The following is a 23740-nucleotide window of genomic DNA, read 5'->3' on the forward strand; positions in this document are numbered from 1 at the left end:
AGAGGTGGGCTTTTAACTGGGCCTTGAACACTGCCAGAGACAGAGCCTGCTGTAGGGATTCGGACAGCTTGTTTGAACCATATGACGCAGCAGGCTAGAAGGGACAGAGTCTGGAGTTGGTGGAGGAAGAGAATGGCATATACAGGAAGGACTTACCAGCTGAGCGGAGCTTGCAGTGGGGAACATAAAGGGAAATAAGTGAAGAGAGATAGTGAAGGGGCAGCCGAGTGGGTGCATTTGTAGGTCAGTAAGAGGAGTTTGAATTGTATTGGGAAATGGATGGGAAACAAATGAAGTGATTATAAGCGAGGGGTAACGTGAGTATAGCAGCTCTTATGGAATATGAGTCATGCAGCTGAATTCTGGATGAATTGGAGTGGAGCAAGATGTCTAAATGAAAGGCCTGAGAGTAGTGAGTTGCAGTAGTCTGAGGTGATGAGGGCATGGATAAGGATTTTGGTAGTGTGCTAATAGAGGAAGGGTCATATTTTCATAATATTATAGAAGAAGAAGCGGCAGGTTTTAGTGATATATTGTATCTGGGTGGTGAAAGAGAGAGAGGAATCAAAGATGACCTCGAGACTGTGAGCAGACAAGACAGGAACAGAGACAGAGAATGGGGGAAGTGGGGAGGTGGGTCAAAACCCAAAGAGTAGCAACACTCCATGCTACAAATCCAGAGCAAGCAGTGGCTTCCCCCCTGTCTCTCATTAACAGACTATGGATTTTTCCTCTAGGAAAGTGTCCATACCTTGAGACATGTCACAACATGCACATGCTTGCTACTTGCGTTCATTCTCAGGTAGATAAATTATTGAACACCCCTCGTATATCTAGGGACATAAATTGTAGTCTCTATTCAGCAGTGGTGAGCATTTTGCTCACTGCTAATGGTGTTATTCCCTGATAGTAAAAGCCAGGACTTGTGTGTGCTTTGGCTTTGAATATTTGGTTATTTTTAAGCTGGCTAACACATAGCCTCATAAGTTGATATTCATCACTTGAGAAGGCATGGGTTACCACATAAAGATAGGGCAGACATTTATGTGGTCCCCTTTATACACAAACCCTAATCATTTAAGTGCTGACTCTGCCCCTAGAATGCTGGCTTTATGTTCAGTGCTAACGACAATATTCAGCAGCATTTAGCCAGTTAAGTGCCACTGAATATTAGCAGCCAGCCTTGACCGACCAATCTTAACTGGTCAGCAGCCAGTTAAGTTGTTTTGAATATTAGTTTGTTTTGAATATAAGTTTCTAAATTTGTGAATTTTCAGCAAAAAACTAAGGATCAGATTCTGCAAATGGTGTTGTAATTGGCAGCTGCCTGCAAAAACGGCACCGTTCTCATATCATTCACAGTACGACACTGTTTTCAGAATCATGGCTAAAGTCAAAGGTAGGTGCCGGAAATGTAAGCCAGGATTTTGAAGGCTTACATTGCTAACATAGAAACATGATGGCAGATAAAGGCCAAATGGCCCATCCAGTCTGCCCATCTGCAGTAACCATTATCTCTTCCTCTCTCTAAGAGATCCCACGTGACTATCCCAGGCTTTCTTGAAATCAGACATAGTCTGTCTCCATCATCTCTACCGGGAGACTGTTCCAGGCATCTACCACCCTTTCTGTGAAAAAGTATTTCCTTAGATTAAGCCTGAGCCCATCACCTCTTAACTTCATCCTATGCCCTCTCATTCCAGAGCTTCCTTTCAGATGAAAGAGACTTGACTCATGCATTTACATCACGTAGGTATTTAAACATCTCTATCATATCTCCTTTCTCCCACCTTTCCTCCAAAGAACAGTGGTACCTCGGTTTACGAGTGCACCGGTTTGCGAGTGTTTTGCAAAATGAGCAAAACATTTGCAAAATCGGCACCTCGGAAACCGAGCATGGCTTGATTTACGAGCGCCCCCCCCCCCCCCCCCCACGATCCAGCACCCCCCCCCCCCCCGCCGTGACCTGAAGTCCCCCAGACCCACCCAAACCCACTTCTTACTTTCAGCTCAGCCTTGGCACCAGCACCAGCATGTCCTGTGCGTTGGTGCCAGTGCCCAAAGATCGGCCTCCTCTTCTCTGCTGGGCCTTGAGCATCTGTGCATGCTCAAAGCCTGCGAGGTCACATTCTCTCTGAGATCTCCGAGAATCTCGGAGAGAACGTGAACTCGCAGGCCTTGAGCATGCGCAGATGCTCAAGGCCCAGCAGAGAAGAGGAGGCCGATCTTCAGGCATCGGCACCAACGCACAGGACATGCCGGTGCCGAGGCCGAGCTGAAAGTAAGAAGCTGGTTCGGGTGGGTCTGGGGGACTTTAGGTCGCGGCAGGGGGGGGCCAGATCGCAGGTGGTAGGTTGCCTGATTGCGGGGGGGCCTTCGGGGGGAGCATTGTCGGTTCTCGTGGGGGGGGGGAATAGAGCAGTGCTGCTGACCTCTGGGGGGGGGGGGAACGTATCAAAGCGAGTTTCCATTATTTCCTATGGGGAAACTCGCTTTGATATACGAGTATTTTGGTTTACGAGCATGCTTCTGGAACGAATTATGCTCGTAAACCAAGGTACCACTGTATACAGATTGAGATCTTTAAGTCTGTCCCCATACATCTTAAGACGAAGACCACGCACCATTTTAGTAGTCTTCCTCTGGTTCGACTCCATCCTTGTTATATCTTTGACGTGAATCACATCTACAGAGACACCTAATGGTTCATAAGGTCATTTCCAATGCAAATCATGTCCACTTCAACCTTAGGCACCTCTGTAGATATGATGCCAGCACCTACATTTTTTTAAACCAGTTTTTAATTGGTGCAGTCAATTACTGTGCCAATTGAACCAATTTAAACAATTAAGTTAGGCTGTGGTAGGGCATCTACCACCACCCAACTTACAGCACTATTTAGAAAATTTGGGCCTAAGTGTTTGGCACTGAAAAAGGACAAACAGATGCCTAAGCATCAGGGAATAAGGAGGGGAACTCCACTAATCCTTCCTGTTAAGGGCTGGCAAAGAAACACGTTTTTTAAAACCTCCACGTGCATGACAGCAGCCCCAGTCATCTTGGGGAGAGAGGAGTGGGGGAGGGTGAATAGTAATGCACCGATGGTCAGAGGGGAGGGGAGCAGCATACTGATGGTCATTGGGGGAGCATAATAGCATCATGCAGGTCAAGGAGAGGGAGGACTGAAATACGAGACCCCCTTTTTTGGCCCAGAATCTCAGTTTATATTTGAGTATATGCGGTAAGTGGCATCGAATAAAACATACACGAAACACTACCTTGTTTAGATTAATGTAACTCATTTATTTTTGTTGTACATTGCTGAGTGCATCTGGTAGCACTTTAGAAATAATAAATAGTAGTAGTTGGGTCTTCCAAGTTCTTCTTTGAAGGTCCTGCAATTCATGCTAAAAATAGCTCTGTAAGAGACATTTGGTTAGAGACTAATGTTTCTTCATCTTTCCTACAGTGAGATTTTTCCTGAATGTTTCCACATTTGATAGAGTAGGCGTTTATGCTTTGCCTTCTCTTCCTATGTTGTAGTTCGTACCCTTTGTTTATCTTTCCAGTTTTTGGATCTGATTTCATCCTCCGGAAGAAAAGACCACAAGAGCATAGAACAACCTATACTTTTGAAAGAAGGGTACGTGCATGCTAACGTTAGAGTATATTGAATCTCTGTGCATTCCATTGTCCACTGTATTCCTCCTCCCTTACTATTCCTCTGATAATTTACTAGGAATAGTAGTTTCCTAAAAGAGGAGCGCATATAATAAAGTTTTGCTTCCTTTTCATTAGTTGTATTTTTTATTTCATTTGTTGTTATTAGCATGAGCTATTTGGTAAATAGTTCATATTTAAAGCATATAGAAAGCAACAATGTGCTTATTTTAAGGCATCAAGAAGTCACCTATTTGGTGTCATATATACCTACTTTTCTTCAGAGACTACTAGCATAGCAGGGCAAATACATGCCTATAATTTAGGTGTGCCCACTTACACCAGCTGTAAATGCTTACACCTAGACTGCCAAGAGATGAAATTTCACACCCCTTCCCAACCACACATCGCCCAGACTCTGCCCATGCGTATATCCACTGTCAAACTTTGCACAATTGCTTTTAAAATGGTAGTTCAGAGGCATAGGACAGCCAGCATTTACGTGGGTATGTGTTGGTATTCTGGTCATTTATATTACATTACATTACATTACGGATTTCTATTCCGCCTATACCTTGCAGTTCAAGGCGGATTACAAAAGATTTGACTGGACATTTCCAGAGATGATCACATTACAGAGGATTTTACTGGACATTTTCCAGTGAGGATACAATTTTTTTTTTTTTTTTTTTTTTTTTTTTTTTTCTTGGGGATCTTATGGGTTGGATAGAAAACTGAACAGTGCCTAGCAGTGTGATATTAGCAAATGGAAATGGAACACAGTTAGAGTAGGCAAGATTACAATCTTTTTATGGTCTGTTTATATGAAGGGTGATTAGGTGTGATATTTGGGGGAGGATTGTCTGGTGGTAGATGAGTTCAGTCGAGGTAGGTGAATTTTCTGGAGGTAGGTGAACTTGGCTGGAGGTAGGTGAAGTGGTTTAAGGTTTTTGGATGAATTTTTTAAAAAGCAGGGTTTTGATTTCTTTACGGAATGTTTTGAAGTCGTCCGATGTTGTCAGCAGGTTGGAGATGGAATGGTTGAGTTTTGCTGCTTGTGTTGCCAGAAGGTTGTCAAACATTTTCTTGCGTTGTGTGCCTTTGAGTGGAGGGAAGGCAAAAGGATTTGGGGTTCTTCTTTGTCTTGTGGTGGAGATCTGGTTTAAGCGATTGTTTAGGTAGGATGGGGAAGAGCCTTGTATTGCTTTGAATAATAGGCAAAGGAATTTGAATTGAATTCGTGCTTGTATGGGTAGCCAGTGGGAGTCTAAGAAGGCGGTTGTTATGTGATCATATTTTCTAAGTGAGTAGATCAGTCTGAGGGCGGTGTTTTGTATGGTCTGGAGTTGCTTTATCATAATGGCTGGACAAGGAAGATATAGGGAGTTGCAATAGTCCAGCAGACCTAAGACTAGGGATTGTACGACTAGTCTGAATTGTGTTTGGTTGAAGAATTTTCTGATTTTGCGTAGGTTTCTCATGGTTAGGAAAGCTTTCTGGGTCGTCTTGTTGATTTGGGACTGCATTGTGCAACATCTGTCTATGGTGACTCCTAGTAGTTTTAGTTCGGGTTGTATTGGGTATTTGGTATTTTTGATTGTCAGTTCTGTGATGGTAGGAGATTTGGCTTTTTCGAGCAGGAGGAATTTTGTTTTTTCTGAGTTTAGTTTTAGTTTATGATCCATCATCCATTTTTCTACTGTATCTAGGGTTGTTTCCAGTTTTGCGGTGGTGGTGGGCTCTGAAGGGTCGAAGGGGAGGAGTATGGTGATGTCGTCTGCGTAGCTAAAGGATGTGACATTTAGGTTATCTAAGGTGGCTCCTAGGGAGGAGATAAAGAGGTTGAAGAGTGTAGGTGAGAGAGGTGATCCTTGTGGAACTCCGCAGGGATTTGCCCATGGCTCTGATTTGATATCATTGTATTTTACCCTATAGGTTCTTGATTTGAGGAACCCTTGAAACCAGTTGTAAACTTTGCCAGAGATCCCTATGGCGTCGAGTATCTGTAGTAATATGGTGTGGTCAACTAGGTCAAATGCAGCAGAGAGGTCAAGTTGTATTAGTATCATCTTTTTTCCTTTACTGATGTGTTGCCGGGCTGTATCTAGAAGAGAGACAAGTAGTGTTTCTGTACTATGGTTGGTTCGAAATCCTGATTGTGAGGGGTGGAGTAGGTTATGTTTTTCCAGGTAGATTGTGAGGTATTGTGTGACTAGGCCTTCTATTATTTTGACGTATATTGGAATTGAAGCGATAGGTCTGTAGTTGGAGGGGCTATCTATTGGGCCTTTGTGATCTTTCATGATTGGGGTGATTAAGATCTCTCCTAAGTCCTGTGGGAATTGGCCTTCTGTTAGTGTGGTTTGAATCCATAACATAAAGTTGGTTTTGAATGTGGTGGAGGCGTTTGATAACAGGTAGGTGGGGCAATTATTTAGTTCGCTGGAGGCATGGCTGTATTTGTTGTAGAGTCGGTTCATATCCGACCAAAGTAGGATTGGGAAGTTGGACCAGCTTCTGTCTGCTACGATGGCTTCGCCTGTTATTGGGTTTGTTGTTATCTTTTCGAGATGGGTGGGTGTATCGATGAATGCGGTTCTGATATTGGTGATTTTGTTTTTGAAGTAGTCTGCTAGGTGGATGGCTGTCGGTGGGTGGGTACCTTGAGTGGCAAGATAAGGTTTAGTATCAGTGAGGTTCTTTACTAGGTTGAATAGCTTTTTTGTGTCTGGGATTTTTGTGCCTATCATTTTGGAGTAGAAGGCTTTCCGTTTTTCCTTGAGTTTGGTTTTATATTGGTTAATTTGATTTCTCCATGCAGTTTTAGTGTGTTTTAAGCTCTTATTTTTTTTCCAGTCTCTCTCTAGTTGTCTGCAGAGCTTTTTTGATTGGAGGAGTTCGGAGTCGAACCATTTATCAGAAGGTCTGCATATTTTAAATTTTAATTTTTCTGGGGCTAGTTCATTCAGGATGGTTTCGCTTATGGTTCGCCATTGGGATATGAATTCGTTGGGGGCTGTGTTGGTGATGGAGTGGTCTGCTTTGTCCCAGAATGTGGGGGGTTCAATTTTTTGGCGTGTTTTGAAGGAGGTTTTTTTTGGCGGTTGTTTGTTGATGTTTTGAGGCCAGTTGATGTTAAAGGTGTATTCATAGTGGTCTGACCAGAGTGAGGGGTGCCAGGCCCCATTTGAGATATGGATTTCGGGTTTGTGGTGGTGTTGGGTCATGTAAGCCGCGACATCTAGTTGGTGGCCTTTTTCGTGTGTGGGTTGGGGGTCGAGGATCTGGTAGTTCAGTGCTTTGAGGTATGAGAGTAAATTTATTACTTGTTTAGAGGTGTGATCTTCAAGATGGAGGTTTATATCTCCTAGGATTAGATTATGAGGTGAGGTTAGGGAGTTCTGGTAAATAAATTCTTCGATATCTTGTTTGTTGTCATTCCATTTTCCTGGTGTTGAGTAACAGAGGATGCATGTTAGTGTTCCTGTGAGAGAATCATCGTATAGTTGACAGGCTAGGAGATCTAGGTGAGGGGTGGTGTGTTTGTCTAGGGTCTTTATATTGATGTTGTTTTTGAGTATGATGGCTAGACCTCCACCACGTTTTTTTTTCCTGCAGATCAGTTCTATTTTGTAACCTATAGGGCATAGTTCTGTGATGGTGGGATCGGATTCCGAGGTTAGCCAGGTTTCGGATAGGAATAAGCAGCTTAGTTGCTTTTTTACTATCCAGTCCTTAATGAGGTCTGCTTTTGTGCTTATTGATCTGATGTTCATGTATGCGCAGGATAATGAGATGTTGAGAGTTTGGGGAGTGGGTGAGCGGTTTGGGTGGAGGAGATTTTCTTTGGTTTGTGGATGATGGTTGCGGTTTTCTGGCTTTGGTTTTGGAGGTGGTCTTTTTCCCCAGCTGGTTGGTATGCTGATGTGGTTGAGTGAGGAGCAATCTATCAGGTTTCTGGGTGAATGAAGTTTTCTGGTAGGTAGTGGGAACCTTTGGGATTCTGTTAAGGTTGGGATAGAGGATGTGTGATAACCTTCTGTTTTTCTGTTGGTTAGAAGTAGGAAGAGTAGTAGATGTAGGAGTACGTTTGTTGAAAAGTTGGGAGGCATGGTGGTGTTTGTGTAGGGTGCAGGAGGTTCTGCTGTTTGGTAACTGGTGTGATGTGCAGGTTGGGGGGTGTGGGGATGTTAGGGGAGGAGGAGGCGTTTTTATTTTATTTTTTCCCTTTTGTTCTGTAGCGTCTGTGTCCTTCAGTAGTGAGTTCAGAGATGGGTGAGTTTTCTTCCCACTGTTGAGAGAAGTGGAGCTCTTTTTTGAATTGTGAGGGTCCCTACTGGTTCGGGGGAATACTATCAAAGTTAAGTAGGAATGGGAAGAACTAACGAAGAGTGTCAGCTATAGCAGATTGTCTGTGCTTGTCAGGATATTAGGGGATAGACAGTACTAGTATCTTATCAGATTATAAGGAGGACGTATAGATTGTTTTGGGGCTAAACAGTAACTATCAACTTATTCGTCTGTATAGGTTCTTATGGAGATAAACAGTACTAACAACTTATCTGTCTGTATAGGTTCTTATGGAGATAAACAGTACTAACAACTTATCAGTCTGTATAGGTTCTTATGGAGAAAAACAGATCTAACAACTAATAAGTCTGTATAGGTTCTTATGGAGAAAAACAGTTCTAACAACTTATCAGTCTGTATAGGTTCTTATGGAGAAAAACAGTACTAACAACTTATCAGTCTGTATAGGTTCTTATGGAGAAAAACAGATCTAACAACTAATAAGTCTGTATAGGTTCTTATGGAGAAAAACAGTTCTAACAACTTATCAGTCTGTATAGGTTCTTATGGAGAAAAACAGTACTAACAACTTATCAGTCTGTATAGGTTCTTATGGAGAAAAACAGATCTAACAACTAATAAGTCTGTATAGGTTCTTATGGAGATAAACAGTACTAATAACTTATCTGTCTGTATAGGTTCTTATGGTGGTAAACAGTGCTAACACATTATCATGTTATACAGGTTATTTTGAGGATTTCGAGGGATGTCGCTTCAATAAGTGTCACTTCACAAAGGCGCGCCGTTGGCGCTGCTCGCTTTTTAAAAGTAGGCCCCCGCTGGATTCGGGGGGGGGGGGGCGGAAACGGCTCAACGCCCCTGCAGGATCGGGCTCCTGCCTCGATTCCTGCCTGCCCTCTGGATCGGTGAGGAGGTCAGGCTCTTTTTAAATGCAGCTTCCACGCTGCTCGCTTTTAAAGTAGGCCCCCGCTGGATTCGGGGGGGGGGGGGGCGGAAACGGCTCAACGCCCCTGCAGGATCGGGCTCCTGCCTCGATTCCTGCCTGCCCTCTGGATCGGTGAGGAGGTCAGGCTCTTTTTAAATGCAGCTTCCACGCTGCTCGCTTTTAAAGTAGGCCCCCGCTGGATTCGGGGGGGGGGGGGGGGGGGGGCGGAAACGGCTCAACGCCCCTGCAGGATCGGGCTCCTGCCTCGATTCCTGCCTGCCCTCTGGATCGGTGAGGAGGTCAGGCTCTTTTTAAATGCAGCTTCCACGCTGCTATGCATTCTTGGTGCTTAAAAATAGGCACACTGTTATAGAATTATTCTCTGAGAAGGGGTAGTTTTAAAAATACATTTTCACACACATATGGGTATACTGTAGATATGAACAATCCACATAAAAAAGTAAAATAATCTTAAGGACCTAGTCTGCTGAGAGCATAGGGGTCCTACGCTTTCAGCAGACTAGGTCCTTAAGGTTTTTATGTGGATTATTTTACTTTTATGTGGACTGTTCATGTTGACTTTTGGAACTTTTACATTTTCAATAAAGTTCATTTCAGGAACATCGTCACTCCATAGAGTTTTTTGGGGGTTTCTCTTTTGGTCAAATTCTTTGTTTTGGTTCCTCCTTCGTATCTTGCCAGGTACTTGTGATCTAAGTTGGTTACTGTTGGAAACAGTAAACTGGGCTTGATGGACTTACAGTCTTATGTTATTTTTTTCACTAAAGCCTTAAGTTCAGCTTCACTATTAAAGCTTTAAGTTTATACCTTAAAATCCTTTGTTGATGTCATCATGTGTTTTCAGCACAAATCTGTACATTAAGATTTTTGACTCATTTGTGTCCTTTTTTAATGTCATTAACAACCATTGTTCCAGTACTGTTCCATTATGTGTCTATTGTAGGGATTTGTTCATTGTAGGGTTATAAACTAATCTTTTTAACTGGTGCATTATTATGCAGTTTGAAAAGGGCTTCATGAAGTCAAGTGCATTTATTTAATTTAGACATAATTCTATTTAATCTTATGCATTCAAATAGAGCAGTCTGTTGACTTGTGTCCAATCTGAAATAGGTTTATGATTAAACGAGCTCAAGGAAGAAAACGGTTTGGCATGAAAAATTTCAAGAAGAGGTGGTTTCGCCTGACTAACCATGAGTTTACCTATCAGAAAAGCAAAGGTAACAAAAATGGTTCACTTTTATTATGTATTTCATGGGTGGTCTAAAATAGTGCTTCCTCACTTTTCAAAACTACAAGAAAATGTTGCAGCAGCTTATCTTGAATTTATTCTATTGGTACCTCATCTTCTGACTCATTTCATTGATGTTCTGTTTTAAATTTGTAACACAAAGGTTGAGAATCAGTGATTTTTAACACAATGCTGTACTAGCTTATGAAAAAGCAGTTGCTCTGTGGATTGGAAATAACGTGGATTTCACATCTGGTCTTTAAAGCTTATGGACAGCTTTGGTTTTGGTTCTCAGATTATAGGTATAAAATTTTTTATTACTGGAATATTCACCGTTAACAGTCTAAAAAAAAGAGGATCTCGAGGCCAGATTTAAGAATCACTGTAGTAACAGCAATCAACTGTGTGTAATTTCAAACAAAATTTAAATTAAAAAAACAACAACTATGATCTATGAAGTTCACTTTGGTGGGTTAGGTAAATACAGCTATGTCTAATGTAGTGACGGCTTAATTACTTAGGTCCAGATGCACAAAGTTCCATCAACCCAATAAAAAATACCAGGTTGAGAGTGATTTACATTTACCAGGCTATACTCACACAAATAGCATGCAAATTATATGCATGCTGTTTGTGCAAAATAGCCTGGTAACATAGGAGAGGAACTGTGCCTGGCACCTGCTCAGAAGAGCAATCGCTAAGCACAGCTCCTCCTCCTACCTGCAGCCGCCATTCTCCCCCTCTGTCCAACTGACAGTGGCTCCAGAACTGCAATCAGTTAAGACCTGATAGAGAAGAGAGCGTAAGCTGCCAGCTCAGCTGATTTGCAGCTTTCCCTGCTGGCTCCAGAGTTACAATCAGCGAATCGGGGCTTCCCCTGTTGGTTTCTGCTTCAGACTGAAAAGGGAAGCCCCAGTCAACTGAATCGCGGCTTCCCCTGCTTGCTCCAGAGTTGCAATCAGCTGATCGGGGTTTCCCCCTGCCAGCAGGAGAAGCCCCAATCAGCTAATCGTGGCTTTGGAGCCAGCAGGGGAAGCCGCAAAACAGCTGAGCCAGCAGCCGCCACTCTCCCCTCTGCTGGCTGATTGCTGCTCCAGAGCCACCATCAGCTAGGCAGAGGGAAGGAGAATGGCAGCTAGCTGCAGGCTTTTTTTTTTTTTTTTTTGAGAGGGTGCAGCTGTTGTATGAGTGCACAACACATGCCACCTCCAAAGCTGCTGGAAAACTTTCCCTGTAAAAAATAAAAAGTGGGAGGCATTCCCTTTAATGCATCACAAGGAGAGCTCATTAGAATACTAATGGGCTCATTGATGCATTTGCATAGGGTTCTCAGTGGCTGCCTGCTACAAGGATCGGTGGCAACCATGGAGAATCCTTTTGTGCATCAGAAGTTGTATATCCATTCCAGTAAGACTGCTATAATGAGTCTTACTGGCACGGAAAACTTTTGAGCATTTGGACCTTACTGGAAGAAAATAAACCTTTTGAAAATGAATTTGTTAAATAGTTGCTGGGGCATCCTAGTTCAGCTCACCCCCAAAAAGAGACTGCATAAGAAATATAAAATCACAAAGCCCGCCAACAGAGAGTTCCCCATGGAAGATTGTTTAGCAGAGGTGTTTTCTTCACATTTATTCAGTTTGTTTCCACCTTTCCACCTGGATTCTATAACTAGTACCAAGTATTATACACCAGAATTTGTGTGCGGATCTCGGATCCATGTGCAACTTAACAAGGTAATAGACACCAATTGGTCACTTAATTGATGCCTAATTGAAGTTGGACATGGATCTCCTGTGTGCTGTTCTATAAACTGGTACCTAACTTTTCTCACACACACAATAAAAGGGGGGCATGGTTATGGGAAAAGCATGAGCGGGTCATGGGTGTTTGCAAAAAGATATTGATATAGAATTTGGCTGATCCACACCTAACTTTGGGCACCAGATTTACACTTGTTCCTATCAGGTGTAAGTCCGGCACCCAGAGTTAGGTGCAATCCGTATTCTTTGCTGGCATCTATAGAGGTTGGCTGCCCTTTATAGAATGCTGGCTGAGTGCCAATCTTTTCATTGCTTAGATTTTGGTGCTATTTATAGAATTGCCCCCTTATTGTGTTTAGCTGGTGCAGCTTCAGAAAATTTGCTACCATTCACAATGAGTGGTATACTTCCTGGTAGCTTGATTCATTTAGAAACATAGAAATAGACGGCAGATAAGGGCCACGGCCCATCTAGTCTGCCCACCCCAATGACCCTCCCCTACCTTTCTCTGTGAATAGATCCCACGTGTCTATCCCATTTGGCCTTAAAATCAGGCACGCTGCTGGCCTCAATAACCTGAAGTGGAAGACTATTCCAGCGATCAAGCACCTTTTCAGTGAAAAAGAATTTCCTGGTGTCCCTGTGCAGTTTTCCGCCCCTGATTTTCCACAGATGCCCCCTTGTTGCCGCGGGACCCTTGAAAAAGAAGATATCTTCTTCCACCTCGATGCGGCCCGTGAGATACTTGAATGTCTCTATCATGTCACCCCTCTCTCTGCGTTCCTCGAGTGAGTACAGCTGCAACTTATCCAGCCGTTCCTCGTACGGGAGATCCTTGAGTCCCGAGACCATCCGGGTGGCCATTCTCTGGACCGACTCAAGTCTCAGCACATCAATAGGGCTCCAGAATTGCACACAGTATTCCAGGTGGGGCCTCACCATGGATCTATACAATGACATAATGACTTCAGGCTTACGGCTGACGAAACTCCTGCGTATGCAACCTATGATTTGCCTTGCCTTGGGTGAAGCTTGCTCCACTTGATTGGCAGTCTTCATGTTCTCACTGACGATCACCCCTAAGTCTCGTTCTGCTTCAGTTCTTGTTAGGATCTCGCCATTAAGGGTGTAAGTCTTGCATGGATTATGGCTGCCCAGGTGTATGATTTTGCATTTTTTGGCATTGAAGCTGAGTTGCCAGGACCTAGACCAGCGCTCCAGTAGGAGTAGGTCATGCATCATGTTGTCGGACATTGAATTTATGTCTGTTGTGCTGTTGCCCACTACATTGCTTAGTTTGGCGTCATCAGCGAATAATGTTATTTTACCTCGCAGCCCTTCTGCCAAGTCTCTTATAAAGATGTTGAATAGGATCAGGCCCAGGACCGAGCCCTGCGGCACTCCACTGATTACCTCCGTCATTTCGGAGGGGGTGCCATTCACCACTACCCTCTGAAGCCTACCTCCAAGCCAGTTCCCAACCCATTTCGTCAATGTGTCACCCAATCCTATAGAACTCATCTTGCTCAGCAACCTGCGGTGTGGTACGCTATCAAATGCTTTACTGAAGTCCAGGTATATGATGTCCAGGGACTCCCCAACATCCAGCTTCCTCATCACCCAGTCAAAGAAGCTGATCAGGTTGGATTGGCAGGATCTCCCCTTAGTAAATCCATGTTGACGGGGATCCCGTAGATTCTCCTCGTTCAGGATCGTATCCAATTGGCGTTTGATTAGAGTTTCCATTAGTTTGCACACTATTGATGTGAGACTCACCGGTCTGTAGTTTGCTGTCTCCATCTTGGAGCCTTTCTTGTGGAGTGGAATAACGTTAGCCGTCTTCCAGTCCAATGGGACGTTACCTGTACTAAGGGAGAGATTGAAGAGTGCGGGATAGCGGTTCCGCCAAGACATCACACAACTCCCTGAGCACCCTAGGGTGTAGGTTGTCAGGCCCTATTGCCTTGTTAACCTTAAGCTTTGACAGCTCGCAGTAGACACCGCTGGGTGTAAACTCGAAATTACTAAACGGGTCATCTGCGTCAACCCTTGTCTGTAGCTGAGGGCCGAGTCCTGTTGCCTCGCGGGTGAAGACTGAGCAGAAGTATTCATTTAACAGTTGGGCTTTTTCCGAGTCCGCTTCTACATAGTCTCCGTCTGGTTTCCTAAGACGTACTATCCCACCTGAGTTCTTATTTCTGTCACTGATATACCTGAAGAAGGATTTATCTCCTTTCTGGATGTTCTTCGCTAGAGACTCCTCCATGTGGAATTTGGCCTCCCTAACTGCTGTTTTGACGGCTTTTGACTTGGCCAGATAGACTTCCCTAGAGTCCTGTTTCCCTGATTGTTTATAAGAGATGAATGCTTTTTTCTTCTCCTTGATGAGGTCCGAAATCTCCGCAGAGAGCCACTGTGGCTTATTGTTCCTTTGCCGTTTACTTACTGATTTAACATAAGAGTGTTTCAGCTTTTTTTGTGTACTATTATATGACGTATTCTCCAAACAACAGAATATATTAACAGTTTGACTCCCGAGGAAGAGACTAAGGTGCCAAAATACAGACTGTGCTGAGTCTGATGTTTGTTTTAGGGCAATAAAGTCCCAGATGAAGCATCTCTTTTATCTCTACTTTTGTTGATTGACTTTGCTTGCTACTAACCTGCATGGAGCAGCTAATGGTTAAAGCACCACAAACCTTAATTTATCAACCCCTGGCCTAGGGCTCTGTTAGTTGTATATCTGTAAGGTGTGGAAACATTGGCTTCTACTAGTTAAAATTAAGCATTACAGATAAGTATCACTTTACTCTCAAAATACAACTGTTCTGATTTTAAGAGTACTGAACATAATACATGGTTGAATCACATTATTATGACCACCACCTACCTCTGATGCGCAGACTTTGTAGGTATATAAGGTGGGATGTCAGTAAGTTGTCAATATAACAACCATGGCTGTCATGGGGGAAAAAGTGCAATTTATCAGCCATTGAAAAAGGCATGATCATCAGCTACCAGGCCAAGGGCAGCAGCATTTTGGAAAAGGTGGAGTTTGTGAATTGTTCATGGGCTACTGTGGTTAAAGTGTACCATGAATGGAACTTTTCAACGACCTGATGTGGTAACTGGGGGGGCAGCATGAGCCATCGATGGAAAAGGTAAACGTTGGCTACACAGGTTGGTGTGAGTCAGTTGGCATGCAACCATGGAACAACTCATCATCCAAACGAACCAGGGGGCTTCCAGATGTGTGTCCAAAACAACTGTTCAGTGAACCCTGTTGTGAATGGGACTCCAGAGCAGAAGGCTGGTGATTGCACCCATGCTTGTGTAAAAAACCAGCTGCAATTTGCATAAGAGTGCCAATATTGGACTTTCACTGGCAAGTCCCGACTGACAGAGGGTTGCCTTCTCCAATGAGTCACGTTTTGAGCTCCATTGAATGGATAGATGTTGGCATGTCAGGCATGAAACCACCAAGAGCAAACACCCAGCAACCATTGCTGGATGTACACAAGCTGGTGGCGGCAGTGTTTTGGTCTGAGGGATGTTTTGTTGGTATGGTTTGAGGCCCTTGATGCCTCTGGAAGGCACTCTCAACCGATATGGATATCTCTCCATCCTTGCTGATCAAATACACCTGTACATGTTGATGGTCTTCCCTAAGGCCGATGGGATCTTTCAACAGGACAATGCGGCATATCATATCACCAGAATTATTCATGAGTGGTTCGCAGCATACAACCAAGACTTCCAGCTACTTCCCTATTCTCCAAATTACCCAGATCTTAACCCAATCAAGCACATGTGGGACCAGCTCGATCAACATGTTTTACAACTGGATCCATCACCTTGCACCTATCAGCAACTGTCAGACGCACTGCAGTCTGCATGGCTCCAGGTTCCTCTAGCAACTGTTCAGCTTCTTATTGAGTCACTCCCATGGCATCTGGCTGCCGTCCGTGCTGCCAGAGGCGGTTATTCTGGATATTAGCAGGTGATCATAATAATGTGACTCGACTATGTATATAAAACATATTTGTGGTGCAGTATATGTTTACTTCCATATCGTGACCGGGCAAGGCTCGGACTGGATCAGACCAGAGCCCTGGTTTTGATCACCCAAACCTCAGCTGAGCGGTAAGGCAAGGTATGGAGGGTAGCTGGGTATGCAAATAAAACTAAATGACTATGATAAACTGTCCAGTGTGAACTTTATTTTGCTACTCTATCACAATACACATTTTCTTGAGGTGGTGACCAAAACCCATCAGTATTTGCAAAAATGCCAAAACCAAAACACTTCTTAATTCCACACAGCTTGTTGGATCACAGTGCTTAGCATTAGTATGACTCAGAACAATATTGCAGTCAACAGCAGCTTGCCTCTGAAGTAGCTCCTTGGGGTGAAACCATAATTCACACCCCAAGGCATGGATTCTTCCTAACCCTTTTAGATCTGGCTTTTATAGATCCCCTGTCTAACAATCCCAACTAGTTGACAAAAAAAAAGGAAAAAAGAAAACCTTCAGAGGGCCATTTAATCAGGTTCATATCATGTCTGTGCTCTGCCAGATTCCAATCCAAAAACAGTATTTCACTTTAAACACAAAAACCCTGCAACCTGCCTGCACTGCGTGGCTAGGCTGCATACAGTTCTTCTGTGACTGCCCAAATTTGTAGCATTGACTTTAACTTTTCCACTTCAAAACTTTGTGAGGCATTACCACTTTTCTAGAAACAATACTTTGTTTTCACAGGCTTCATTACATTTCCATGTCATCCACAACTATTAATTCAGGTTCAATTTCTCATTTCCTCATTATATAGTTCCTCTGGCATTTCAACTTCATTAGAATTAGCCTCAAAAGAACTAGTAGAAGTCTCACTCCTGAGGTCTCCTACCTGATCTTCCTGTGAAGTAACGGTTCATAGACAACGGCGCGAAAGACAAAGGCGCGCGCTGACAACTGAGCGCAAGATGGAGGCGCGCGCCGAAGAAAATTACAGTTTTTAGGGGCTCCGATGGGGGGTTTTGTTGGGGAACCCCCACTTTACTTAATAGACATCGTGCCGGCGTTATGGGGGTTTGGGGGGTTGTAACCCTCCACATTTTACTGTAAACTTAACTTTTTCCCTAAAATCAGGGAAAAAGTGAAGTTTTCAGTAAAATGTGGGGGGTTACAACCCCCCAAACCCCCTACAATGCCCCCACAATGCGGCACGATGTCTATTAAGTAAAGTGGGGGGGTTCCCCCCCCACACCCCCCCCGTCGGAGCCCTAAAAACAGTAATTTTGAGCAGCGCGCACCTCCGCGCTGCGCTCAATTGTCTGGGCGTGCCTTTGTCCCGGCGCGCTTTTGACCTGACACCTAAGTAACTGTTTCTTGCCTTTTGATCCTTTGGTGCTGAGGTCTGCTCCCTTCAGAGGTTTGAGTTACTCTGAGGGTTTGTGGCTGCCTCCATTGCCTGGAAGACACACGTTTTACAGTTGCTCTGAGCTGATTACCTCCAGATCCACCAGAGACCCTATATCTTTCTGCTCTTGAGTTTTGGCAGTTGCCATGCTGATTAGCTCTGATTACAGCTAGGCTAACTGCAGAACTAATCCAGCCCTGTGTTTGTCCTTTACCTGCCTGGTGCTTGCTGGGACTTGTAGTTTCTTTTCCCTGGCTGTTCCTAGGTTATTATTAGGCAAGGGTGAATGGGTCTCTGCAGTGCTATCTTTCTTTTGGCGTTTATTAAGCAAGGGTGTGTTTTCTTTCCCTGCCTGGTTCTAGGAGCAGGTTTAGGAGTAATAACTGGTGACATTTGCTCAAAATCCCTTGCTTTAGTTTTACACTCTGGGCACTGCAGGGTTTCCTTAATCATCACAGGGCTCTCTCCCTGTGACAATATATTTTGAAATGATTCATCCTCAGCAAAGGTGTAAAATGAAATGGTGGTCTGTCTCATTCCAGGGGTCCTAGCAGCAGTGTTTAAATCAAAGTGACTATCAGCTTCCTGAAGCTTTAAATTCAGTTCACCTGATCACTGATTTGTGCCAGGAACATAGTGAGAGAAAAAAAAATGCAGCCATTCTTGGTAGGGTGACCAGGAAGCATGCATTATTCAGGAAAGATCTGTTTAAAAAAAAAAATGTCCTTTGTGTTACATAAACCAGAGCTGAAGACATAATTGTCCTGTTTATCAATCTTGCTATACAAGAAAAAAGAAATTTACATGACTTTTATGCATGGGTACAGAATTTTAAAATGGGTACATCATCTCCCAGCACTCTTAGCTGCCATTTGCTCATTTCAGCTTTTATCCACTTGACCCTTTCCTTTTTCTTTTCTCTGTCTTTTGCCCTCCTTGTCATGTTTTTTATCTCTCCTCATCTTCAGGTACCTCTCTATTTCCAGTTTCTTTTAAAATGATCTCCTTCCCCTAGCTCCCTTGTTTATTTCCATTTCTCATTCTTCTAGAAGGCCATTCTCCATCTTCTTCTCATTGCCAACTTTTAGATTCCCTCTTTCTCTTGCCTTTTCTACCCCTTATGCTCTTCTCCATTGTCACTCCTAACCCCCCTGCCTCATCTTCCAAAATTTCTGTCTATCGCACTACCTTCCTCCTCAGATTTCTCTTAGTTTCTTTGGGATTTTACGATAAGAAGAATAGCAGCAAGGCAGGAATCTGGTCAGCAAGTAGTACTTGTTCTTCTCTTTTTTTGTAATCGGGTAGTAAAGAAGAATAGCAGAGACTGAGCATACTTTCTGTGTCCCCATAATGCCAGCCTTCTGTCTTGTTATTTAACTGCCAGCTTTTTCCAAGGACTTTCCTATATATCGGGGATGCATCAGTGGCAATCCTAGTCTCCAAGAAGAGGGGGTAATACACAGATATTTATGAAGTCATGGCTCTACCTCTGAATTTTGTTAGAATCTAACTTGAAAACTTCACAGAATAACTCTTGCAACGTTTGGCATTTCCCTTCAATGTTTATTAATTGTGTTTTATACTGTTAATTAAAAACTGATTGCTAAATGCTGTGCAGAAGAGCAATTAGGAATTCACAGTGGAGGATTAGTTTCAGCCTCATTGGATTATATAAAGAGTCTCATCAGGAAGTAATGAGCATCAAATTATAATATGTTATTAAACCCCATCATTGCGTGACTTTCACTTGAAAACCTGTCTTTTTTTTCTTACTAAACTTGATCAAAGTATTTATTGCTCTCTGACACCAGCAGCTTATCTTGATAGCACATACTGTAGCTTGAGATTGATTGATTAATTTTGTTTTCTATTCAGTTTTCCCCAAGGAGCTCAGAACAGGTTACAAGTTAAACATACATAAAATACAATTAACAGGTTTCAATATGACAGTTACAGTACAATTATACAATATAAGGTTGTGTCCTAATTCTGTACATACTAGTGGTCTAATACCAATAAATATAATATAGAGTTTAAAGGTTACAATTTGCCATAGTTATCTTTAACAGTGCAAGTTTTTCAATGCATGTTTTTTTATCCTAACTAGACACACACTAAGGACCTAATAACAATATACAGGTTAAATTTGCCATAGTTACAGTGGAAGATATTTCAATATAAGTTCCAGGGTAGGGTGGGAGGGGGGGAGCTTATTTCTATTTCTATCCTAATTTTAGCCCTTTGGGTATATACATCTAGGGTGGGATGACATTACTATTTTAAACAGGGAAAGGTTATTGAAAGAATCTATGTTTTTATGTTTATTGATTTTTATTGATTAGTCATTGGGTGGGTGAGTGGGAAAAAATGGTTATTCATGTATATTTGTACGATAAATGTGCTTTTATTGACTTGTTATATCGATACATATTTGTTTTTGCACTTTTGATGTTTGGAAAATCAATAAAGAATTTAAAAAAAAAACAAGTTTTTTGTAATATGCATGCACAAATGGTTTTCAACTTTAGGCACTAAGTTATTGAACAAAGGAGCAAGTAGATACTTGTAGTAGACACAAAACCAAAGCTAAATTAGCCTGCCATGGTTAACCAATTAGGTAGAAGACTATTTCCCACTATGCTCTTCAATGTCTTCATTTCCTCCCTTGGTACCCTATTAGACAAACTCGAAGTAACCTCATTCAGCTATGCAGACGATATAACCATACTCCTCCCCTTTGACTCACAAGACCCCACTACAACAGATAACCTGGTAAAAACCCTAGAAACAGTGGAAAAATGGATGACAGAACACAAACTGAAGCTCAATCCAGACAAAACTAAATTTCTACTGCTTGAAAAAGACAAAACCCCTTTGATAACAGAACTAGAAATAAAAACCACCAAATATCCTATACAGCCCACTCTCAAACTCCTTGGAGTAACAGTTGATAGATGTTGCACTCTTCAGGTGCAAATCAACAAAATCACACAAAAAGCATTCTTTACCATGCGCAACATTCGCAAAATTAGATAATTCTTCGGCAAAGAACAATACAGACTCATAGTTCAATCCCTAGTCCTAAGTCTACTGGACTATTGCAATATCCTCTACCTTCCTTGTCCCACCTACTTAATAAAACAACTACAGACCATCCAGAACACTGCCCTCAGACTGATCTATTCCCTTCGAAAATTTGACCACATCACCAACGCCTTCCTAGATTCACACTGGCTTCCAATACAAGCCCGCATCCAATTCAAGCTATATTGCATATTATTCAAAACATTAAACGGAACGGCACCCTCCCACTTAAACAACCGCCTAAATAGGAACCTCTCTTCCAGACAAAGGAGAACCCAGTCCCCTTTCTCCTACCCCCCTTATAAAGGAACTAAGCGCAAAAAGATGTACGACAACCTACTAGCAACACATGCAGCTAAATTGGACCCCTCCATCACCAACCTACTGACAGCTTCAACTGACCTCAAAGCTTTTCGAAAAAAAATCAAAACCATACTATTCAAGAAATTCATCCTAATTTCCTAACCCCACTCTTCTCCCCTCTCTCCCCCTCTTAGGATCCTCCCTTCAAAATGTGATTTAGACCTAACGCCTTTAACTGTATTCCTCTTCCTGAAAACGTCCAGCTATCGTTTTGATGTATCAGGCCCAACGTCTTTAATTGTATTCCTCTTCCTGGAAATGTCCAGTTATCTTTTTGTTGTAATCCGCTTAGAACTGCAAGGTACAGGCGGAATAGAAGTCATTAATGTAATGTAATAATTTTTACCACATTTTTAGGCAAATCATACATCCTGGCAGGAGAAATTAACTCTTCATGAGATCAGCCTTATATATTAGGTGGCGATTTTAATCTAATAATAATCCCTGAGAAAGATAGGAAATCACGGGTATCTTACAAAAAATCTAAATCGTGGTTCTGCCTGCAGGATCTGATGTTCCATATAAAGCTAGTTGATCCGTGGCAACTGATACACTCAGATGAATTGGCGTTCACTTTCTTTTCTCCACCACACTCGTACTCACAGATCGACTTTTTCCTGACAAGCTATTCTCTTGTAGATAAATTGGATTCTTCTGAGATTCATCAGATATCAGTTTCTGACCATGCGCCGATATCACTGACTTTTAAGAACATTGGCACACCTAGAAATAAACTCGTCCCTTCTATCAGATCCACTGTTTATTGAATAAACGAATGCTCACATTAAGGAATTCTTTGAACTCAATAAAGTAGATGATACCTCATGGAATAACACCTGGGATGCGTTCAAATCATATATTAGAGACACAATAATATAATCTGCTTCCAAGAAGAAAAAAGATAACAAAGCGGCTTTACAGTCCTTGGAATGTCAGATATCGTCTCTGGAATATTTACATTTTAATGATCTATCTAACCTACCTCTACAAGAGAGACTCTATAAGCTATGTTATGAATATAATCTACTTCTCAGCACTGCTACCTCAAAAGAAATCTTTCTAAAATCGGCAAATTATTATGTAACTGCAAATAAATGTGGTCCCCAATTGGCCACATATCTGAAAATAAGATCAGAAAAAACTTCTATACCTGCTATCAAGAATTATTTGAATGAGACTGTTGACTTGCAAAGATATCTGTAGCCAGTTCAAATCATATTATAAAGATCTCTACACCACAGACTGTCCTGATCCTACATTGATAGATTCTTACCTTCATGATCTGCAATGTCCCAAGCTTGATGAGGAAGACAATGGGGTCCTTAGTATGCCACTCCAACTGGATCATCTTGTAGAGGCTTTACATTCCATGGCAAAGCGTAAATCACCAGGGCCCAACGGCCTCACGGTTGAGTTTTACATAGCATTCAAAGATGTTCTACTAATTCTACACTACACTATACTACTTGTCACATCTCAATGCTGTTGGTGCTGCTAAGGGTACCTTCACAGAGGTGATTATAATTATACTCTTAAAGCTGGATAAGGACCCATTACTGGTGCCTATCGGCCTTTGTCCTTAATAAATGTGGACGCTAAATTTTTTGCAAAAATATTGGCATTGAGACTACAAATGGTGTTGCCCAAAATAATAAATACTGACCAAAATGGCTTTCACATATAATCTCTCAAGCGCCTTCTCAACTGGCACCTTTTATGGCAATGGCGCTTGATGCAGGAAAAGCCTTTGATCGTGTAGAGTGGCCGTTCTTATTTTAAGTCATGACATGGTTTGGAATTCATAAAGATTTCATTCAAATGGTCAAGCTTTTGTACTCCAACCCATCCACCAGACTTTGCATAAATGAGGTATTCTCAGATGCTTTTGCTCCAACCAGAGGCACTCATCAGTGGTGCCCACTTTCCCCACTTCTTTTTAACTTGGCACTGGAACCTTTACTAATTTCCATCAGATCAAACAGGGCAATACGAGGTTTTCAGTTAGAGAATTTGACAATCAAGCTATCGGCATATGCCGACGATATTAAATTGTACACCTCTCTGGAATCTCTACCTGTCATTGTATAGATGATTAATTCTTATGCACAGGTCTCAGGATACAAGCTCAATACAACAAAAACTGAGGTCATTCCTCTTAACGGTACATTCTGTGGAGATATTTTTTAACTTAAATCTCAAATACACTCCAACCAAGCTGAAGTATCTGGGTGTCTACTTTACTATCTCTCATGATAAGATTCAGGAGTATAATGCAGATTACATTTCACAAATCATTAAATCCACCACCACCAGATGGACTCCTTTGAAATTTTTCTGGTGGGGTCGCTTGGACTCTTTAAAGATGGTTTTGGTACCGAAAATCGCTTATGTTCTGTCCATGATTCCCTTTTTACTTCCACTATCAGTGTATGATTAAGGAAACCCTGCAGTGCCCAGAGTCTAAAATTATAGGACACCTGGAAATAATTCTGGATGAAGTAGAAAAATGGATGACAAACCACAAACTGAAACTAAACTCGGACAAAACCAAATTCCTAATGCTTGAAACGGACAAAAACCCATCCATAACAGATCTAGAAATTAAAGCAACCAAATACCCAATCCAGACCTCACTCAGAATCTTGGGAGTGCAGATAGACAGATGCTGCACTATGCAGACCCAAATCAACAAAACTACCCAAAAAGCATTCTTCACAATGCGCAACTTAAGAAAAATAAGGAAATTCTTTGACAAAGAACACTACAGGATAATTGTACAATCCCTGGTACTAGGTCTCGTGGACTACTGCAATATCCTTTATCTACCATGCCCCACAAACATGATCAAAAAACTTCAAACTGTTCAGAACACAGCCCTTAGACTAATTTACTCACTCGGAAAATTTGACCACATCACCAATGCCTACCTAGACTCACACTGGCTACCGATTCGAGCCAGAA

General features: G+C 42.3%; 1 protein-coding gene across 1 annotated transcript in view; it reads left to right on the plus strand.

Annotated features, from left to right (window-relative positions):
• Window positions 1-23740, plus strand: part of RASA3 (RAS p21 protein activator 3) — a 501637-nt gene that overhangs the window by 442137 nt on the left and 35760 nt on the right. Inside the window, exons 18-19 of the mRNA XM_033949099.1 lie at window positions 3570-3643; window positions 10031-10137. Coding sequence (XP_033804990.1) covers window positions 3570-3643; window positions 10031-10137 — 181 coding nt within the window. The remainder of the gene's footprint in view (window positions 1-3569; window positions 3644-10030; window positions 10138-23740) is intronic.

This window comes from Geotrypetes seraphini, chromosome 6, assembly GCF_902459505.1.
Source record: "Geotrypetes seraphini chromosome 6, aGeoSer1.1, whole genome shotgun sequence".
NCBI lineage: Eukaryota > Metazoa > Chordata > Amphibia > Gymnophiona > Dermophiidae > Geotrypetes > Geotrypetes seraphini.